The 23,478-nt window shown below is 36.7% G+C and overlaps 1 protein-coding gene across 1 annotated transcript; it reads right to left on the bottom strand.

Annotated features, from left to right (window-relative positions):
• Nucleotides 1-17,840: 17,840 nt before the first annotated feature.
• Nucleotides 17,841-21,337, bottom strand: LOC128204662 (snaclec subunit B-like). The gene is made up of 3 exons (XM_052906061.1): nucleotides 21,246-21,337; nucleotides 20,318-20,405; nucleotides 17,841-18,227 (listed from the first exon to the last, which is right to left on the bottom strand). Exons 1-3 carry the CDS (start codon nucleotides 21,335-21,337, stop codon nucleotides 17,841-17,843), a joined length of 567 nt encoding a protein of 188 aa, XP_052762021.1.
• Nucleotides 21,338-23,478: the final 2,141 nt, after the last annotated feature.

Below are 23,478 nucleotides of genomic sequence, written 5' to 3'. Positions count from 1 at the left end.
ACTATTATGATGATTGTATTTTCGTATTTGCAGATTTAGTTCAAGGAAATGGGCTCATTATCAAACTATAAAGGAGTGTGAGTAGTCAAAACAGAAGAGATACCATTGCTGATACAGAGCATACACCTGGGGCAAGTCCAGGATTCGACGTTCGAGGGGGCGTTACTTGGGGCCTAACTTTTCGAAACCGAATTTTATTTTATTAAAATATTGGCAGGGGGTTTGGAGGATGTATTTCCGACGTAAATTTTAACAATTCCTTGTCATTTATGCTGCCAGCCTATATCGCGGACACCTTCATACATTTTTCTTCCTCTTCCTAAAAAGTAAACTTGAGCGAATTTAGGTGGGAACTCCCCCCCCCCCCCCGTCCAGCCTCTATCGTACATGTACCTTGCAAGTAATGTCGTTTTCGGTCCACTGACCGTTCGCACCGCATTCGACAACATTCCTGGTGAATGACATGTCGTAGCCTTCTTTACAGTCAAGACGAACCATGCTGCCTATCCTGTTCACATTCCCACGAACGACAATCCCATCCGATACAATGAGCGGTCCACATTCTGAAATTCATGTTCGGTCGATAGTTGCTACAATCGGTTTTAAATACCAGTGTAACGTGCTTCTGCCAGATCCGTTCGAAAATAAACATCCAATTGTTTCACCTTAAGTATCACAACATGATAAACAAACAAGACTAATGAAATTTTAATCGATTAATTATTGCATTGTAACCTTATTTTCTGATATTACGAATCACAAGATACAAGCTCAATAAAAAGAATATAACAAAGGAATATGAGAGAGGTAAGAGGGAATAGTATCAGCTTTCATCAATCGATGTTATATGTAAAAAATGCTTGGATTCAATGTATTGTCATGAAATTAATATTTCTAAGCCGAAAGGAGTTTTTATATGACCACTTACTGTTTAAATCCTTAAACAAAAACACAAACGTCTCTTAAACAGAGGAGTTCTCATAAATATACATAAATAAAGTTGCAAAAGGCATTATTTCGCTTTATAAGCGCAACTTCAGAAAGAAATGTGGAATATTAAATAAAGGTGTTTTAAGAAAAAGGGCATTGATTATAAATGGTAACAAAAAGTTTTCAGCAAAGAAAGGACAAAGATACATTCGGAAAACCTCAACAATTTCCCTTCTTAATGACTTAACTCTTGGAAATCTAAATTATTTATGCAATAATACACTTAACTGGTTATAATTCTAAACTTAGTAATACCAAATACACATTAGAACAATACAATTAATTGATAATATTTTTCAATTTTTACGAACTACTTCTACTGATGTTCGACATACATACGAGGTTGTTTTTGTTGGAAAATGGCCGAGGAGTTCCGAGTGGAAACAGATTTTGACGATTATACTGCCGGCAAAGTTTGCATAAGAAACTAGATCGCGGGATTGACCTTGAATCTATTACTTCAAGTCATACAACTGAGGTTGCATTGTCCTCAGTCAAATTGCTCTGGCGGAGAAACTTTCATAAGCCTGTTGACCATAGCCTTGGTCATTCGAAATGGATAACTGTAAATTGAGTCCAATTAGTATCGGATATTTCATTCACTTATGTAAACACTATACACTGTTTTCTAGATCAAAAATAAGTATTATGATGGAATAAAATGGCTTATTGTTGGGACACTCATTCGTTCGGAATTTACTTGTAGCAAAGAATTCATTACGCAGTAGTCATAGCAGTCATAGCATAAACTCTCGCAAGGACTTCTTTATAATATATTCGTGCAGTTGGTCAAAAGGAAGTTCAACAATCCAATCATTCTGAAAATATTGTAAAACTATGGTATAATGTTAGAGAAAACAATATCTAGGAAACAATATTCAAAGAACATAAAACATAACGGATTTTAACAATTTTTTATATCTTAATTTTAAACCTTTCGTTGCGCATGTGGTTGTGTTTTTGTCGCAAGTTTGTCCCAAGGAGCAGGTCACAGACCCCGCTGATCCACATGGTATGGTGTTCTAAAAATAATAAAATACATACAAACATCTTTGAAAGATTTTTTGCTAAAATGTGTGTCAAATGCGTTTGTTTGTGGAAAATAGAAAGTTTTTGGTTGTTTTCTGTGTGTTTTTTATAGCAAATGTGAGTTTGAGGCAAATAAGTGGGCTAAAGTTGGTCTTTTTCTTCACAAGAGTGCCAGAAGGTGATCTTTTACAAAGTAGCAGTCTTTATTTCTTTGAAGCAAGTCTTCATTCTCTGATAGTTAGTTTCTAGACACAGAACTAAGTATTTTGGATAGAAAAGTGACTGAAAGAAGTGGGTCTTATCATTATAAGGGTATTTATCACAGAAGGAAAATACTATAAAAATGAATTAAACTAGCTTCTTCGTGTTATGTAATGCTACCATTAAGCTTATTCAAAGATAACTATGTACTGTTGTTTAATGCATTGTAAAACAAACTTGAGTGGTGATTTCTTTCTTTTTTAGTGTTTTAATAATAAGGAAACAAAATCAGAATAGCATATGGGTCCAGATTCTTGATAAGTCTTGAGTTCATTATTTAAGTCCTTATTTTGAATATAAAAGTCATAACAAATATGTCTGCTAATTCTAATTTCTGATTGCGTTAACAACTCTTGTTACAATTTATTTTTCATTTTGCGTGTAATAGATTAAAAACATATTTGGATCAATGCCAGATGATATGTTGTTAAATGTGTAGAACGAATACTGTAGTAAATTCTGAATTTTTATCCCGAGAAACTGCGACCAGGATTTTAATCGCATAACGAACTAAGCAAATAATTTTCGTCCAACTGATTTTACTGTGATCATTTCTTTTAAATGTATTACGTCATTTTGTTTAGAGTATTAGTTTTGTTGGTAAAAAGCACGGGTTTTCCACCAGTTCATAAATAACCACGATAAGTTCTTTTATACGCAACAAAAGCAACGACCATGCAGTTGATAAATTGATAAATCTGAGAGGTTGGCAGCTTCGTAGCCAATTAAAGATGCATCCTATCAATCTAAAGGTGTCCGCTATTTAGCCTGGCAGCATGATCGATGATGCAGACTTTCATTATGAAGATGTCCGCGATATAGCCTGGCAGCATACACGATGCAGCCGATCAGTATGAAGGTGTCTGCGATATATCTTCGCAGTATACACGATGCAGCCTATCAGTATGAAGGTGTCAGCAATATAGCCTGGCAGCATACACGATGCAGCCTATCAGTATGAAGGTGTCCACGATATAGTTTGGCAGCATAAACGCTCTAGCCTATAAGTATGAAGATGTCCGCGATATAGCTTGGCAGCATAAACGATGCAGCCGATCGGTATGAAGGTGTCCGCGATATAGCTTGGCGGCATAAACGATGCAGCCGATCAGTATGAAGGTGTCCGCGATATAGACTGGCAGCATAAATGATGCAGCCTATCAATATTAATGTGTCCGCAATGTAGTCTGGCAACAGGAACGATGCAGCCTATCAGTATGAAAGTGGCCGCGAAATTGCCTTGCAGCGTAAACGAAGCAGCCTATCAGTATGAAGGTGTCCGCGATATAGCTTGGTAGCATGAACGATGCAGCCTATCAGTATGAAAGTGTCCGCGAAATATCCTGTCAGTATAAATGATACAGCCTATCAGTACGAAGGTGTCCGCGATATAGCCTGGAAGCATGAAAGATGCAGCCTATCAGTATGACGGTGTCCGCGATGTAGCCTGGCAGCATACACGATGCAGCCTATCAGTATGAAGTTGGCTGCGAAATAGCCCGGCAGCATAAACGAAGCAGCCTATCAGTATTAAGATGTCCGCGATATAGCCTGGCAGCATACACGATGTAGCCTATCAGTATGAAGGTCTCCGCAATATAGCCTGGTAGCATAAACGATGAAGCCTATCAGTATGAAGTTGTCCGCGATATAGCCTGGCAGCATACACGATACAGCCTATCAGTATCAAGGTATCCATGATATATCCTGACAGCATAAACGCTCTAGCCTATCAGTATGAAGGTGTTCGCGATATAGCTTGGCAGCATATACGATGCAGCCTATCAGTTTGAAGGTGTCCGCGATATAGACTGGCAGCATAAATGATGCAGACTATCAGTATTAATGTGTCCGCGGTATAGTCTGACAGCATACACGGTGCAGCCTATCAGTATGAAGGTGTCGATATAGCTTGGCAGTATAAATGATGCAGCCTATCAGTATAAAGGTGTCGGTGATATAGTTTGGCATCATACATGTTGCAGCCTATCAGTAAGAAGGTGTCTGCGATATAGCTTGGCAACATGAACGATGCAGCCTATCAGTATGAAGGTGTCCGCGATAAAGCTTCGTAGTATACACGATGCAGCCTATCAGTATGGAGGTGTCAGCGATTTAGCCTGGCAGCATACACGATGCAGCCTATCAGTTTGAAGGTATCCGCGATATAGCTTGGTAGCATGAACGATGCAGCCTATCAGTATGAAAGTGTCCGCGAAATATCCTGTCAGTATAAATGTAACAGCATATCAGTACAAAGGTGTCCGCGATATAGCCTGGCAGCATGAAAGATGCAGCCTATCTGTATGACGGTGTCCGCGATGTAGCCTGGCAGCATGACAGATGCAGCCTATCTGTATGACTGTGTCCGCGATGTAGCCTGGCAGCATGACAGATGCAGCCTATCTGTATGACGGTGTCCGCGATATAGCCTGGCAGCATGACAGATGCAGCCTATCTGTATGACGGTGTCCGCGATGTAGCCTGGCAGCATACACGATGCAGCCTATCAGTTTGAAGGTGTCCGCGATATAGCTTGGTAGCATGAACGATGCAGCCTATCAGTATGAAGTTGTCCGCGTTATAGCCTGGCAGCATAAACGATACAGCGTATCAGTATGAAGGGATCCCCGATATATCCTGACAGCATAAACGCTCTAGCCTATCACTATGAAGGTGTCCCCGATATAGCTTGGCAGCATATACGATGTGCACAGCATATTAGTATGAAGGTGTCGATATAGCTTGGCAGTATAAATGATGCAGCCTATCAGTACAAAGGTGTCGGTGATATAGCTTGGCATCATTAATGTTGCAGCCTATCAATAAGAAGGTGTCCGCGATATAGCTTGGCAACATGAACGATGCAGCCTATCAGTATGAAGGTGTCTGCGATATATCCTGGCAGCATGAAAGTTGCAGCCTATCAGTAAGAAGGTGTCCGCGATATATCCTGGCAGCATGAACGTTGCAGTCTATCAGTTTGAAGGTGTCCGCGATATAGCCTGGCAGCATGAACGAAAGTATAAAGGTGTTGGCAATATAGCTTGGCAGTCTAAAGGTGGCATGTATATAGCTTGGCAACATATTGACGTAAACAGAGCAGCGTGGCGTTAAACGGCCTGCTTTTGGTAGAAAATTGACCTTACGTCGTTAGTTTAAAAAGCTATATCAAATAAGGCAACAAGGGGTGCAAACTAACACCGGTATGTAGTTAATCGTATTTTCCAGTCGAAAGCGGGCATAACTCAATAATTATGATATGGGTCCCTGTTTTATAAGTATACTAAGTTCCAGTTGAAGCTCTTGGACGACTTTTGATTCAAAGCAAAGGATGCGCACCGACGAAGCGATCAATGGAGGCTGAGACATCCGCGGAATTATGAAATGATTATAGTCAGGCCCCTATACCAACGATGTTAGGCTCCTAACTTTAGGACACCAACCTATTAGGCTGCTAAATACACGACACGTTAGGCTACAAACTTTAAAACACCTTGTCTGTTATGCTACCAATTACACGACACCAGTTTGTCAGGCGTTGCTAACTACACGACATCAGTTTGTTAGGCTGCTAATTACACGACACCGGTCTGTAAGTTTGCTACCACAAGATTGTTAGGCTCCCAAATTTTAAACATAATTCTGTTAGGCTGCTACTTACACGACAACATTCTATTAGGATGCTAACTGTTCACCGCCGATCTGTTAGGCTGCTAACTTCACACTGTCAGTCTGTTAGGCTGCTTACTTCACGACACCACTCTGTAAGGCTGCTAACTTTACCTCGCCTGCCTGTTAGGCTGCTAACAACTACACGACACCAGTCTGTTAGGCTGCTTACTTCAGGACACCAGTCTATTTGATTGTTTAAACTACACGACATCAGTCCGTTAGGCTGTTAACTTCACGCCGACAGTCGGTAAGGCTGCTAACTTTATGCCACAATTCTGTTATGGTGCCTAGCTGTATATTAGCCTTAAATTGCACACACCAGTCACCACGCTACGAGTTTGTTAAGTTTATTTTCAGGTCACCAGTCTGTGAGTCCGCTATTTTCGCACCGCCATGTTGCCAATTGCAAGATACCTTATTGCAAACTTTCCAAACGAACAGGCGCATGTGCCACACATGTTTCACACCAACTTCCAACTAATGTCAGAGGTTACTGAAGAAGTTGCCTATGCATTTTCGATAAACATGCACAATGTGTGACCTTGTTACACGGATTGTTGTGTATTCGTTAGTTGTATAATGTGCGATGGCGCATCAGTCAACGCGATATGGTTTCGAGTTTACGTATGCAACTCAAAGTGATATAATCAAGGATATCAATTGACAAGACTGATCTTATCATACCCCATGTATAACTATTAATAATTGATTACATATTTCATTCGTCAACTTGACTTACCGGAAACTCTGTCTTGGCCCAGTGTACAACGCCGCTTTCAACAAATGGATCACTGGTAAATACATCTGTCAAATTCCCAAGAATGTCCAGCTCACAGAGTTTATAAAGATTGTAATAGTTAAATGCCCGACAAGCCACTCTTGCTGTACACTCTTCCCAACAGTGTTCGAGACTGAGCAGGGTAAAGAACACTGTCGGCTTGGTTACGTTAGATTTTGTACTTAACTGCAGTTCTGATGTTGGAAACCGTGTTGTCCCAACGTTTGAATTAATAAATAAAACAAACACTACCAAAAATAAAATAGCTTCCATCTTTCTGTTGTAGTTGAGATATGATAATGGTCAGTCAAAGTCAACGACAAATCACGAAGTGTCTGTTAATTTCCGAACACTGACAGAACAATATTTTGACGGAGACTATTACATTGCCGACAACCGCGCAACTGCTGTATTCCGTTTGGTTTCTGTATCTCGGAAAAAATTATGTAAATAATCAATAATTAATCATTCGAAATGTGCTTTGTGCACGCATAACTATAGAGTAAGTCGTAATTGAGAAATGGCTTTTAAAAAATAGCTTCAAAATGTATGTATTCTATTCATTGCATTCGGAGGAGTGATTAGCTATGTTATTTTGAAATGAATAATTCGAATATCTTGCATAAAATATTTTTGTGACGGCAAACTTATATATTTTCTGTAGCTTTTCGCATAAATAATATAACCATTAGCGCAATTATGTATGAGTTTGCGATGAAACCATACATTAAATATTAATCTGCCACACAAGCCATTCCTGGCGTACACTGCCGTGCAAGAGAAGCCTCTTGTCAACCATTTTTTTCGAATCTAGCTGCGACGGCGGTATATGTTTTGTGTTATTAACTGCTTTGTTTATTCAAGTGAACACATTCAATAATATAGGTCTGAGACTACTAAATAAACTTCCTACGTATTCTATTTTCCAATTGACCAATTAGAACGCGAAATAACACTGATTTCCAGTGTTTCACGACCCCAACCCTATATAATGGAGGACAATAACACTTGTGCACAAAGCATTAAGGCCACAACAAATTGATCATTTATTCGTCGGACTTGCCGCACCTAAAATTCGAAAAACGAAAAAAAAACTGAAAAAAAACAACTTTTTTTTGTACCCGCACATACTATTTGGCCGTTCATATTGTTTTTTTTTTTTGTTTACTTCTGAATTACCTCTATTGTCTGAAGTTCTTTTACTTAAAAATAAACCTGCAACTTCGACTTAGCCTTTTTTTGAAGGTATTTCCATGCTTTACATTTTTCGCGAGCAAACTTTCCTCGTGTCAGGACAAAATCAGGTCCGGGTAACCGCAAAACAGCCGATATTTGTTGGCAGCCTTTTTTGTCGGGAATATTTTGCAGGACGCACCGTTGTTATTTATTTCCGGTATTAATTTTCAGGTTACTTTCAGTTTTCGTAAATGTAAAATACACGTTTTAAATGAAAATCAGTGTCATAGTCAATGGAGTACAGTCTTCAGTAAACAACAACAGTTTCACCACGTCGAAGGCAATAATTATGTATTTGAGTAAGTAATCCATTGTTTTGTACTCAAAATTTAGTGTTAAATAATATAAACTAAATCAGATTTTGAGTGCAAAACTAATATTAAAATACACGGACACTCGACTTACAACAAATGGACATGTTTTCGTGAATTATTTTTTAAATTCTAAAATGCATTTCTCAGTTTTCATATACTCATAATCACAGTGATTTGGTGGAAATGAGCTGAATTTTGACCTTTACAAAGTATAGTGACATTTAACCTAAAATAACCTAAAATATATAGTTTTTTTCTTCAGATTCATCAAAGGGGTCACTCCTACCAACTATCTAGCATAAAATAACTATGAATTACTGCACTTTTACAAAATCAGAAAATCTCGAATTGTCTAAATAGAGTACTTTGTCAAAACTCTGAAGAAAAAAAATATATTTTAGGTTGTTTTAGGTTAAATTTCACTAAATTTTCTAAAGGTCAAAACTCAGCTCATTCCCACCAAATCACTGTGCTCATAATTGTTATAAACAGATAAAAACAGTAGGACTTGTAAATGTTTTAGAAACAGTCTCTATTTATACAACAGTCAATTGTAACCATGACCCCCCCCCCAGGACCGGGGGTATACCGGAAATAGCCGGGGAAATGGGCCGTGTTTTTACCTTCCAGGTGGCCCCACAGTGCCGGTGGATTTACCAGGGGTTGGCAGAACCGAAAGTCAAAGTCCCCGCTATTCCCCGGACCTTAGGGGCCGTGGTTACAATTGACTAGTGCATTACACATACATGTACATGTACAGTATAAAAATAACATCAATAAATTCAAAAAATAAAATATTTTATAAGTAAAATGACTGTTTTCATTTTCTCAATTCTTTGTTCTGATCCACTTGTTTTCTTTGATCGATTTTAGTAATGTGGCCTGTTATTTAAGAGGCCTGTTTCTTACGGGCATTGAAGCTATGGAGGGTGTCATGATATTTGTTTTCAATGCAGAGACCTATAAACCATAGGTTCGTGGTATCGTGGTAAAGGGGAGGTCTTAAAAGGGAATCATCTTTATTCCACCTCCTGCTCTAATATTTGCAGATTTGTTTAATACAGCTTCAATTTTGTTGTCCCGCAATTTAATCCTCAGTGTCGTTTTTTAGAGATGTTCTCTGTGTTTTTTACATATTCGATCTTTTGCAATGTCAAAGTCACTACAGTTTTATCATTTGCTTCAAGAGGTTCAAATATAGACCTGACCCAATATTTGGAAATGCTCAAATGATGAATTACTCTTACTAGTTTAAAATGTTTTTTGTGATAGTAAGTTAAGGAATGAATACAATAGTTTTCTTTTTGGTCTTCGAATAATTGCATGTTCTTATGAGGAATGTTGTCTTTACAATATATCCACGTTTAAAATGAAGTTAATAGTAAAGCACTGGATCTTATTGCCATTTGTTAAATACTGAGACATATTTTCATATGATACAATCAAAACCTTTTCATTCATATCTAAACTAAGAACCTATGTTTGCAATTAAAAAGCATTTCTTGACATATTGCATGATAAATTTGATAAGAAATTAATTAAATTTAATTTAATTTAATTTTTCGCCTTGCGCTGCCTTCTGAATTGCCTTAAATTAAAAAAAAAGTATTTTTCTTTTTTTACTCTTGCTCGCTCCTACTTTTTTTGGGCAAAATCCGTAGAACAAATGATCAATTTGCTGCGGCCAAAACAACGTTAGAAAAAATAACATTTCTTATAAGAAAAATAAAATGTGTTGAACGTAATCGCTGTGACCAGTCTGACATAGTAAACCATGTTTTGATTCAAAAACATAAAAAGTCATATAACTCGAAGTAGTCACTTTCTTAATTGGTGTATTTTCTTCTATATAACTTTATATAGCATGAATCTAGAGTCAGTATCTGACTCCTAGTAAACTCTTTACATTTTTCATGCTGAATGAAATAAGGAGTTTTTTCAGTGAAATAACAACATCGAAAATTCTTGATATTTTCACTGCAAAATAAAGGTAAATTTAGAACTACTTTAAAATTGCATTGTAGTAAATTCCCATTGATTATAAAATAACACTTCACTTTGAACAAGAAAATGTTGCCAACAAAAACGTTTTTCTGAACTTTGAAGCTAAATGTTCGAACATTGTTTTCATTCCAAACAGATTACAGACGAAAGCAACTGCTGGAACATAAATAGAATGTTATATTTTCGTTAAAATATATTTTGAACGGTATGTTCGTTACTACATGTAATACAATTTCCCCGAAAAATTAACACACCCCACGGTTCAAAAAGTTGTCAACAACCGAGCGTGGTGTTCACTCCCTTTACCAAGAAAATAACCTTTCTTCAAGCGAAACAGACTGGTATCTGACAATGATATGACTGAATACTCATGTATCATGAAAAACACTCTCAATCTAAGAAAAATGTATTATATTTAATGATTATCCGCAATTGTTTTGCCAACACATTCGACCTTTCAAATGTTTACTCAATATATGGCGGTTTAGAAGTTTGGTTATGTATTCTTGCCTCCAAATGAGCAACTTAGAAATATGTACTTAAACAATTCTTGTTGTTTGTGTTGAATTAAACGTCAGATATTATAAAGCAATATTCAAATATTAGGAGCGATTTATCATCAGACTATTTATTCTGTTTGACATTTTTCAGGCTGAAGAGTGTTCAATAATCGCAACTTTATCGCCACAAGTGATTGTGTATTGTAAGTATTTAAACCTTACTGAACTCACAGTTTGTTTAAGTGCCATTTTATTGATTTTGCTTCATCTATTTAGGCTGTAAATTGTCCCTTGTGTACTTTTCTTGTGATGTTTAGCGGCCGTGGCGAAAACTAAATAATTGGTAAGTGAATTTGTTTTGAATACGATGTTAACTTATTAATTTTGTCTAGCAGATTTCAGATGATATACATTGCGCTTTATTTACATAGTTTTAACTATAATTTACTACATAGCAGTTTATGATTGTTTATGTATAGCGAAGCCATGACTGATGAAATAATTTGTGATTTACATAGCTGTGTACTTCGTCAATAGCCGTGACCTTATGAGCACGTACAATAGAAACTTTCTTTGAAGTTAACATTGATCTACCGTGCACATATTAAAGTGTTGTTAGCAGTCCCCAGTTACCATAGGTAGGAATGAAATGTGTTTGTGGTTTGACAAGTGTGTGGTTCATCTGGGGGTCGCCCCTTACCTAGATGGAACCGGTCCAGGGTCTTCAATGAGAGCGTATGCGCAGAAAAAAGCGCACGAAAATGCCTTGCTGGGGTCTAGTTGTGCTTGGTAGCAATATATTCACTGGGTGTGTCTACTGCCCACCAGTGGTAGTTACAGTTGCCAATTTCACAACATTTCTGCAGAGTCTTACTGCCCTTGTACCAAAAACGGCCAAGAAAGTATCAAAGTAAACCTGGGAGGAAAAGTAACACCGGTGTTAATCAATGCAATGATAAATTATAATGGACATGTAATGAGTAAAAATTAAAATTGGAAACTGAATTCGTCTAAATCGTTAATAGCATCATAAGAGTAAGGTTTTTTTTCCAGTCGCATGAGGATGAGTCTCTTTCCAGTATTAAAAGAGTAAGGTTCTTCCCAGTATCATAAGAGTAAGTTTCTTCTCAGTATTGTAGTGCCTCTGGTACAGCACTAGTGTTGATTTGACCTTCGAGTTCTTCAGTGACCATTTGACATTTCCTCTCGTAAATGTTTAAGTTCGCAGCAATTACTTAAATCACTACATAAGGCGTACAAACTTTAAATAAGGTTTATTCAATGTTAACCAACAACTTCGTAGACATATACAATATAGTATGCAAGTACGTGTCATATGTGTAACTCTTACAACTTTTGGTAAAGCGAATACGCTACAATTGTTAACAAAGGTGGTAACTTCGGGGAAAGAATCACACTCGAGCCTTATATTTTAAATGCGCACTTATATATTATCTTTTCCTTAGCATTAATACATTCAAACAGTCAGCCGCCTTCCACGTTAAAAGACTACCAGGATACTGGATTAATTTATTATAAAAGATCTGCTTCAGATTTCTTTAATGTCCAAAACGCTCCCTTTAACATGAATAATTACTTATGATTATAACGATTCGTATTTACTATATTTCTATGGAATATTTACTTTGCATTCAGCGACAGGCCTTGGTGCAACTAGAATTTCTTTTTTACCCGGAACCCCTTCAACAAAAAATCGTCTCTTTATATACTAAAAGACAGACGACTGCATCGACATGCCATCGGCAGGTGATCGACTCTAGATCGACACCCGATCGACAGCAGATCGACAGTTAGTCGATCTAGATTTAAACATAAAATATGATCGATCGCCTTAAACCGAGTCGACAGATCGATCTAAAAATAGTAACATTAGATAAACATGGCGGCTAAACAATGAAATTTATGATTTATATCACAATTATTGCTACTATAACACGTTAGTATTTGTTAAAACAATGTAAAACCCAGCACCTTAAGATTCAAATTTCGCGGCTATTCTGGCCTTGAAAGGAAAGGAAGTGATGTAGCTGTCAAAATTCTTAGGTACCAAAATGGCCGACTGACTGTGTACAGTCTGAATTCAGTTAAAGAAGTGGATTTAAACCAAGAAGATTCGGACTTAACATGTGAAACTACGGTTATTATAAGTTATAAAAACCTTTCTTTACAATATATAAAACCAGGTTAAAGATAATTCTGAATTTAGATCGAAAGTAACGAGAATAAAGGTCCGGATGGGGTAATTTCCTAGTGAACTTGTATTTCGTACATGATAAAAGAATGCAATTTTATAATGGTTAACTACCCCATCCTGGACATCAGCACATCAAAATGTGGGTAAGTCATATATTATTGAAGTACTGATTCTTAGACAATGTCACTGTACCAGGGTACATCATCATCAACAGCGAGAGGTTCTTCCTAGTATCATAATAGTAAGTTTATTCCTAGTATCATTAGAGTAAGTTTTTTCTCAGTATCATCAGAGTGAGTTTCTTCATTATATCATAAGAGCAAGTTTCTTATCAGTATTATCGGAGTAAGTTTCTTCCCAGTATCATCAGAGTAGGTCACTTTTCAGTATCATAAGAGTAAGGTTCATCCCAATATTATAAGACTAAGGTTCTCCGGTATCAAAAGAGTAAGGTTCTTCCCAGTATCACCAGAGTAAGGTTTCTTCACAGTAGCATAAGAGTAAGATTCTTTCCAGTATCATATGAGTAAGGTTCTTCCGAATATCATCAGAGTAAGTGACTTCTCAGTATCATCAGAGTGAGGTTCTTCCCAGTATCATCAGAATGAGTTTCTTCCCAACATCATTAGAGTGAGTTTCTTTCTAGTATCATAAAAGTATAATTGATGGATTCTTCAAATTTTCATTCGAGTTGGATTCTTCGCATTATCATGAAAGTGTTTTTTTCACATTATCATAAGAGTGTGTGTTTTTTCACATTATCGTAAGAATGGGTTTCTTCACATTATAATAAGAATCGGTTTCTTCACATAATCATCAGAGTGGGTTTCTTCACATTATCATAAGAGTGGGTTTCTTCATATTGTCATAAGAGTGGGTTTCTTCAGATTATCATAAGAATGAGATTATTCACATTATCATATGGGTGTTTTCTTCGCATTATCATTAGTGTGGGTTTCTTTACATTATCATTATCGTGTTGTTTTAAAAGTGAAATTTTTCGCATTAATATAAGAGTGGGATTCTTCACTTTAACATTAGAGTGGTATTCTTCACATGTTCGTTTATTTGGAAGTTCATAATCATCAGAGTGATGTCTTTTCACTTTATCATCAGAGTGAGTTTTTACTTTTCAAGATCATCAAAATTGGATTCTTTTCATTTCGTTTATCGACCGTCGTCTATTCAACCATTCAAAGCAGACCTATTTGTTTGCTAGTTTACATGGCGTAATAATAAATTATTTATAAAGCCGCCGCCTTAAATTATTGTAAATTGAACAATATAAAACACGGAACAGATCATTTATTCACACAAAAGCAACATCTGTGAGGACAAGTACAAAACTGTATAAGATCACGCAATAACATCTATCAAACATCGTTTATACATTATAAAAACATAATCAGGGGTAGGTCCAGCATTAAATATTAGAGGGGGGCGAAAATTGTGGGCGTTACATTTTGTTTGCACCCCTCTCTTTAAACTGACGTATATTTGGTTTAAATGATCTCATTAATTTAAAGGGAGTGGGGAGGGTTGTAGTTGCACCGTGTGCCCCCTCCCGGATCTGCTAGTGAGAATGCACTTTTTATTTAAATACACAAAACGAATAAAGTTTACTGAAATATGTTTCAAATGTTATAACATGTTAATTTAAGATTTAAAATTACTTGGTGTTGTAGATAATTACAAAATGCAGTATTTAAAGTCATGAACTATTTTAAGACAATGAAAACATATCAACTCGCATTGATGAACATGTGGACAAAGCGAGGCAAACAAACGCATTCAAAAGAGCGAAAACTATACATATAAATAAAGGTAATCCATTCATCATTAAAATATGCAATATCATGATAATGGTAAAGTTTCTTTTTAAAGTTAAAAAAGGTTATGTTTGAATTTTTTTCAAGTTTTCAACCAGTACTTTTTGATACAGACAGTATATTATTCAAGAAACAACTTGATAATTCCTAAATACTCATGGTATATTTTTAATTATTTTCCTTTAATATATCATATCATAATATTAGCGTCATTATGGTGCTATTCAAAAATATTTTCTTTGCAAAAATAATATAATGGTCAATCAATATAAATTTGACATTGAAATAATTTCTATGTTAATGTCTAAAATACACCAACACCTCTTTGCATCCTTATTATGGATGGTTTACCTTAAGGAGATACACTATTTAAACTATATAATATGATGATCGGAATAACTGGTTATGTATACACAATTATTAAATAATGAATAGGAATCACACGATAGCACTAACTGTTCCGCTACCCTGCAAATATGCTGTACATTCATACATAAGCAGATGTATAAACCAGGAATAGAACATGGTTTAGAAAATAATTACGTCGCCACTGTTTTGAAAAACGTTCGTCTACTTTGTATTGCATTATAAATAAACAACAAAAACAGTTAAGCAAGGGATCCAACATTTTATCAATATTAAATTTCATTGAGCGGACACGACATGCTAGCTTCAAAGGGGCGACAGTTGTCTTAGCATACTCATACACACATTTGGCCACTGCAAATCGTCCATATATTTAGGTCAAGGTCGTGGGACGAGATAAAGGCAGGCGGCCATGATAACGGACAGTCAAGAATCTGAGATCAGAATCATGTGGCAGAACTGCAAATCTTCTTCTTATTGTTAATTTTTTTTGATGAAGTTTGCTGCATTTTATTCCTATCCGAAATTGTACGTTTTTTTAGATTTTCTTTTGTAAAACGAATGGAATAAAAACGATTCTTTGTAGTTTAATAAAGCTATTTTTCTGGGTCTGAGTCTCAAAATATTGTAATAATGGCCCCGGCCTCTGACCAAATGCTATCAACCATCGATAACTTAAAATGCTAATAAAATAATCATTAAAAAGTAACTGAATACACAAGTATTCAATGAAATGTTTAACAAATAAATCATGTCTATATCATTCACGCTTTGAATCAATTTAAGCTACACAAATGATTTAATTATAAACACAAGAAAAGCAAATGATCGAAAATTATATCGATATCCGTCTGTGAATGTAACATATATAGAGTCTCATTTCTTTAACCCGAATGGGTGAGCATTGTCCAGTGGAATATGTGTCCTGGTGTTCGAGTCTTACTAGGGGCGCGCGCAATAGTCTTTATAACGCTATTTAAACGCAGCATTTTGATTTAAGATTAAGATAGAATATCAAAATGATCATAAGTGTAAATATAAATTTTAATTATTTTAGAATTGCTGTTCATTTGTGTTTGAAAACATTTGGTCAGTGCACGTATGATCGTGAAGTGCTTTGAACCGCAATATTTCAACGTACAAAGTTTATTGGCAAATCGGGATACTGCCTTTGGTCATAGACACTGCGACCATATTACCATGATGGTCAAAATATGAACTTATAAGGTGCATATTATACACACAAAAACATATATTTCAGAGAGTACAATATGTTCGTGCTATAATATAAAACGACACAATATTATTTACATTCGAAATAATAAAAAAAACAATGCTGTTAAGAATCAGCTAAAATATGAGTTGTTTAACAATAATATCGTTTGATTATTATTTTTTCTACTATGATAAAAACATGAACAAATACAAAATGGAATTCGTCGTCTACTGGTACAGTAGTGTTGTTTTGTACATACTTATACAAGATTGTTGTTGTGTATATACCAGTACAGTAGTGTAGTTTTGTACATACCAGAACAATCGTGTTTTGTTTGTATATACCATTTCAATAGTGTTTTTTATACATTACAGTATAATTGTGTTGTTTAATTATACCAGCACAATATTGTTGTTTTTTGTTCATACAATTACAACAGTGTTGTTTTGTTTATGCCAGTATAATGGTGTTGTTTAGTATTTACCAGACAAAAGTGTAGTTTTGTACATACCAGTACTATAATGTTGTTTTGTACGTACCCGTACAAAAGTATTGTTTTGTATATATCAGTACCATAGTGTTGATTTGTAAATACCGGTGCAACATTGTTTTTTTTTTGTATATTGGTACACTTCTGGTTTAGAAGCAGTCCCCTACAATTTGCTTATTCGCGTACTTTCTTCAGATCTTCTTAAAGAAGGTACTGCCGTTCAATATTATTGTTACTAGTCAGTCAAAATTTGAAGTTCATACCGGACACGTAAGTAATTATTTTAACTATTTTGTGTTACATGTAACTAGTGGGGGATCGTAACTTTAACCGAATTGCGCATGCGTGTGATCTAATTTACATATCTTATATAGCTACAAAGTTTTCCTAAAATAACTTTTACAAACGATGATTATTGTGTACATATTTGCGAACAGTATTGTCTTTCTAGTTTCACGTCCACATTCACTAAAATTTATTCAAACACATATAAGTAAGTGTATAATAGTAGGCAAAAGGCCTGAGAAGTTATGTTGAGATAAGTTCGTGCAAAACAGTAGGCCAAAAGCCTGATGAGATCAGGTTAGATAAGTAAAAGCATATTCTAAAAAACGGGAAATTTTATGTTGTAAAACTTTGAACAATAAAACCAATCAATGATGGGTTATAAATGAAAAATTAAAACATTAGTTTTAGTGAATAAACAGAAATCAGGACTACAATTCAATAATTTGAGGCACAATCATATCTGACTGTAGTATACTAGAGTGAAAACGAGAATCTTGAGATATAGTTTCAAATTGATGTATTACCATATCTGACTGTAGTATTATAGGGAGAAAAAAGGGAGTGTTGAGATATTGTTTGAATCATAAGCATATCTGACTGTAGTAAACTAGAGTGGAAACGGGAGTGTTAAGATATTGTTTGATGCATATCATATCTGTTTCTCACATAGATAATCATTTTTATTATCGTTGCAAGGCAAAGCATACCACCAATTGTCATCTCCAACACAAAGGCAATTTTCTGTATCACTGCCTCTTGCCTCTCCTGTTACAAAACGCTCATACGCCCAGTCTTCTCCCGATATCCATTTCCATGTCCCTTCATTTTCTATATCGCTTGCTCCAATCCAGACATTCACTTTGCCTGTTTCAAGCAATAATTTTGCATAAATGAAGTCGGTCTCCTCTTGACTTGTGATTGAAGCCAGGACGGCATTTGCCAGCTCACATCTGGTTTTTGCTTCGTCCCAGGAGACTCTTTGACGGAACAGCTTATAGCAAGAAGAATGAAACATTGTCCAACCCGTATCGCATATCTAAAAACGAGAACATCAAATGTTTATATGAGTAAAATTGTTGGGGACAAACCTTACAGTTACAGTTTAAAATTCATGAAGATTTTACTCCCATGAAATGCGCGCAGTGCTTATTTAAGATATGATAATCTGTCCGAAGACCTCGGAAACAATGCAAAGGTTGATGACGTACTTCATTGTTTACACTCGGAGAAATTTGTGTATCATTATAAATCTGTAAATCAACATCTTGGGGTTTGCATTTGTGTATGAGTCAATGACGATCAATGTTTTTTTGTTTTGTTTTTTTCTGTTCATTAATTTTACGTAATTCGATTCCTCTCATTCAAATTGATAGATTTAGCGTTTTAGCTAAGGAGTAACTGATGGCTGGGAGAAGGATCACATATGTATTATTGGTCCCAGTGTATTATTGGTTCCAGTTGATGATCCTGCACCCTTATATTTTCGTAGCACCTTTATTCCCTCCTGCTGATCAGTATGGTGCACCCTCCTGCCTTCATAAAATTCAAGGCTCAAAGCAAATATTTCTTAAGCCTTGATTTAATCTTCAAATATGATTAAAAATTCATAAAAAAATATTTGACATTTGAAACCTTCAATTAAGTATAATTCATAATATTCCTTTTATTTTCTGTAAAATTTTCACAGCCTGACACAATGCGCCTCTTTCTTTCTAAGAAGCCCGTTACTTTTTCTGCAGCACCCTGCCCTTTTTAAACCTCGCTAAAACTTTAAGATGGAAATAAATCAAATATCAATCAAATTCAAGTTATTGGAACTTCAGAACCTTATAGAAACTGTTAGTTCAAAGGTTTTTTACCTTGCGGACGTTTTCAAACTTCAAAGTCAACGAGGATCAGAAATTTGACTGTGTACAATTAAGTTGATGAATAATTTTCATTTCGATCACTTATGGCCGTAATATAAAGTATTGTGAATAATCATAACATACAAGATATAATCAGAGAATACATGTACCGTGCAAGTAACGTCGTTTACGGTCCACTGACCGTCAACGCCGCATTCGACAATGTTCGTTGTGAACGACGGCACGTAGCCTTCTTTACAGTCAAGACGAACCTTGCTGCCTATCCTGTTCATATTTCCACGAACGACAACCCCATCCGATACAATGAGCTGTCCACATTCTGAAATTCACATTTGGTCTATGTTTGTTGAATATTTCAGTTTTTATTACCAGTGTTACGTATATCTGTCAAATACGTTCGAAAATTAATTATTCAAATGTTTCACATTATTTTTCACTACATGATAAACAAGTATACTAATGAAATCTTAATTGCATTGCAACTTTATGTTCTGATCAAACAAACGCGGTGGATGCGTTGATTAGATAGTCAAACCCCGTTTTTAGCTCCGTTTTTAATTTAAGTTCAGAATGGAAAATTAAGGTTTAATATCATTATGCATTCATAATGTATGTGGCAAAAGATATTATTTCACTCTGTATTTAATGAAATGTCATCGCTGCACTAAATGAAACAATAGATTATTGTACTAAGCACAGCTTTGTCCAAAACAGGTGGAATTATAGATAGAGGTTATTTAACGAAATGCTTTAATTATAAATGGTTGCACGAAGTTTTCAGGAAATTGAAGACACTGATTTTGACCTATGAACTGTTGAAAACGAATTCGTAAAAATGCTGACCGTGAGCTTGACCTATGATATACATACATCAACCCAATCCAAAACACGAAACTACTGGTCATTAATGGGTAATTTATTTGACAACGGTCACTTGCCACTGACGTTTAATGGCCCTCAGTCATATCGTTCAGTAAAACAATTAAATTACATAAAACTGGACTTTATAACTTTGAGCAATCAATATTTAACATTTCATTCATTATAGAAAGACCATTATAGAAAGTACTGTACAATGTTCACTAAAACCAATTACAATATTTCCTAGCAATAATTAGGTTACAAATGATCGTTTAAAATACTTTTTGTCCTGGATTTATTAGTAATAAAACATTTAACAGTTGATGGCTGTTTGTCCCAGCACAAACTCTTATCAAAAGAAGAAAACATGATTTAGGACACAATATATATTGCACACCCTTCGTTTCGCATGTGCCTGAATTCTTGTCACAAGTTTGTCCAGAAGAGCAACGCCAATTTCTATCAGGTCCACATGGTGTGATGATCTGAAAATAATTAATATGTAGAACAAAAATAAATGCATTGAAACATCTTTGGAAGAAAACAATGTGAATTCTATAGTTAGTTCGGTATAACACTAATAGCAATACTTAGTTAGAATACTAGTTTACACAAAAGATATGGCTGGGATATATACAAACTTACTGTTACTAAAATATACTACCAGAAAAAGAAACTGTGCATTCAAAAAGTACACTAGTTCTAAAATAATCTCACAAAAATGACTTATTGCCGAAATTTGCTTGATGTTGTTTTAGAAAAAAATGTTTTATAACATGATTAGGTCTTTATGTAATGAGTTTATTTATAATGGTATCTGATAATGTTATCAAGTAATTTAGCCTCAAAACGGATAGGGACTGAAAACCTTAGTATTTTTTTAAATGTAATTTATTGCCGTAGGGATAACAGCGAGAGAGAAAAAGTTTTAATTGCTTATTAATTTATTAGTCAGTTAAAAATAATGCGCTTTCAAATCTCGATATATTTGTAAAAATGACTTTAAGAAACGGAGAACAATACTTCAAAATATGTTTAGCAGTCGTTTGTAATAATCACAAACATGATATATGAAGGAATTGAAGTCGTCTTTAATATTGGTCTAAACTTAATCTTAGAACGATGTAGCTTATCGGATTACGTGATATAAATAACTGACCAATTTAGTGAGTGAAACCAACAATGTATGACAATAAGATGGGCATAAGTTGTAAGAACGGCATGGGTACAAACCGAAACCAGTCTAACCTAATACGGCTGCTAACTACACGACACCAGTCTGTAAGGCTGCTTACTCCACACAGACAGTCTGTTAGACTGCCAACATCACGCCGCCAGTCTGTTTGGCTGCCAACATCACGCCGCCGATCTGTTTGGCTGCTAACATTATGCCGCCAGTCTGTTTGGCTGCTAACATTACGCCGCCAGTCTGTTTAGCTGCTTACATCACGCCGCCAGTCTGCTTGGCTGCTAACATCACGCCGCAAGTCTGTTAGATTGCCATCATCACGCCGCCAATCTGTTTGGCTTTTAACATCACAACGCCAGTCTGATTGACTGCCATCATCACGCTGTCAGTCTGGTAAGCTGCTAACATCACGCCGCCAGTCTGTTTGTCTGCCAACATCACGCCGCAACTCTGTTTGATTGCTAACATCACGCCGCCAGTCTGTTTGGCTGTTAACATCACGACTCCAGTTTGTTTGACTGCTAACATCACGCCGCCATTCTGTTTGACTGCAATCATCATACCGCCAGTCTGTTTGGCTGCTTACATCACAACGCCCGTCTGTTTGACTGCTAACATCAAGCCGCCAGTCTGTTTGACTGCAATCATTACACTGCCAGTCTGTTTGGCTGCTTACATCACACCGCCAGTCTGTTTGACTGCTTATATCACACCGCCAGTCTGTTTGACTGCTTATATCACACCACCAATCTGTTTGACTGCTTATATCACGCCGCCAGTCTGTTTGGCTGCTATCATCACGCCGCCAGTCTGTTTGACTGCTAACATCACACCGCCAGTCTGTTTTACTGCTAACATAACGCCGCCAGTCTGTTTGACTGCTTACATCACACGACATGTCTGTTTTGCTGCTTACATCACGCCGCCAGTCTGTTTGGCTGCTAACATCACGCCGCCAGTCTGTTTGACTGCTTACATCACACTGCCAGTCTGTTTAGCTGCCAACATCACGCCGCCAGTCTGTTTGACTGCTAACATCACACCGCCAGTCTGTTTGACTGCTAACATTACACCGCCAGTCTGTTTGGCTGTCATCATCACGCCGCCAGTCTGTTTAGCTGCCAAAATCACGCTGCCAGTCTGTTTGACTGCCAACATCACACCGCCAGTCTGTTTGGCTGCAATTATCACGCCGCCAGTCTGTTTGCCTGCTTACATCACACCGCCAGTCTGTTTGGCTGCTTACATCACACCGCCAGTCTGTTTGCCTGCCAACATAAAACCGCCAGTCTGTTTGTCTGCCAACATTACGCCGCCAGTCTGTTTGGATGCCATCCTCACACCGCCAGTCTGTTTGGATTCCATCATCACGCCGCCAGTCTGTTTGGATGCCATCCTCACACCGCCAGTCTGTTTGGATTCCATCATCACGCCGCCAGTCTGTTTGGATGCCATCATCACACCACCAGTCTGTTTGACTGCTAATATCACACCGCCAATCTGTCTGGCTGCCAACATTACGCCGCCAGTCTGTTTGTGTGCCATAATCACGCCGCCGGTCTGTTTAGCTGCCAACATCACACTGACAGTCTGTTTGACTGCTAACATCACGACGCAAGTCTGTTTGGCTGCCAACATCACACCGCCATATATGTTATGCTGCTCACTTCAAGATACCAGTTTGAAAGTCTGCTTACTACACGACATCAGTCTGCTAGGCTGCTATTTATACGACCCCAGTCCTTTAGGCTGCTCACATCAGGCCGCAAGTCTGATAGGCTGCTTTCTTCTCGACCACCAGTCTGTTAGACTGCTTACATCACGCCGCCAGTCTGTTATGCTACTTACTTCACGAAACCAGTCTGTTAGGCTGCTTCCTTTACGATACCAGGCTGTTAGGCTGCTAACTTCACGACACCAGTCAGATAGCTAACTTTACGCCGATAGTCTTTGAGAAAGTCTGTTAGGCTGCTTACTACAGGACACCAATCCGTAAGGCTGCTAACGGCATTATACCAGTCTATCTTTTTACCGACACCAGTATCTAAGGCTCCTTACTTCAGGACAAGATTCTTGTAAAATGCTTACATACGACACCTGTCTCTTTGGCAGCTAACTTCACGTTTCGAGTAAGAAACTTACTCTACGGTACGAGTTTGTTTAGCTGCCATTCTCGGGTCGTCAGTTTTAAAGTCCGCTTTTTTGGACCTCCATGATGCCAACTCCACATTGCCTTATTGCAAAAGTCAGAGGATACATTGAAGAGAATGCATATGCATTTTACTCATGCAAAATTTGTGGCCTTGAAGGATGGCATGTTGTTGTTTGTGTTAAGAAAATGACGAACGTTGATAATGTTAAACGCAGTT

This window comes from Mya arenaria, chromosome 10 (genome assembly GCF_026914265.1).
Source record: "Mya arenaria isolate MELC-2E11 chromosome 10, ASM2691426v1".
Classification (NCBI taxonomy): domain Eukaryota; kingdom Metazoa; phylum Mollusca; class Bivalvia; order Myida; family Myidae; genus Mya; species Mya arenaria.
The sequence above is the reverse complement of the archived record's forward strand: the minus strand, read 5'-3'. Positions and strand labels throughout refer to the sequence as shown.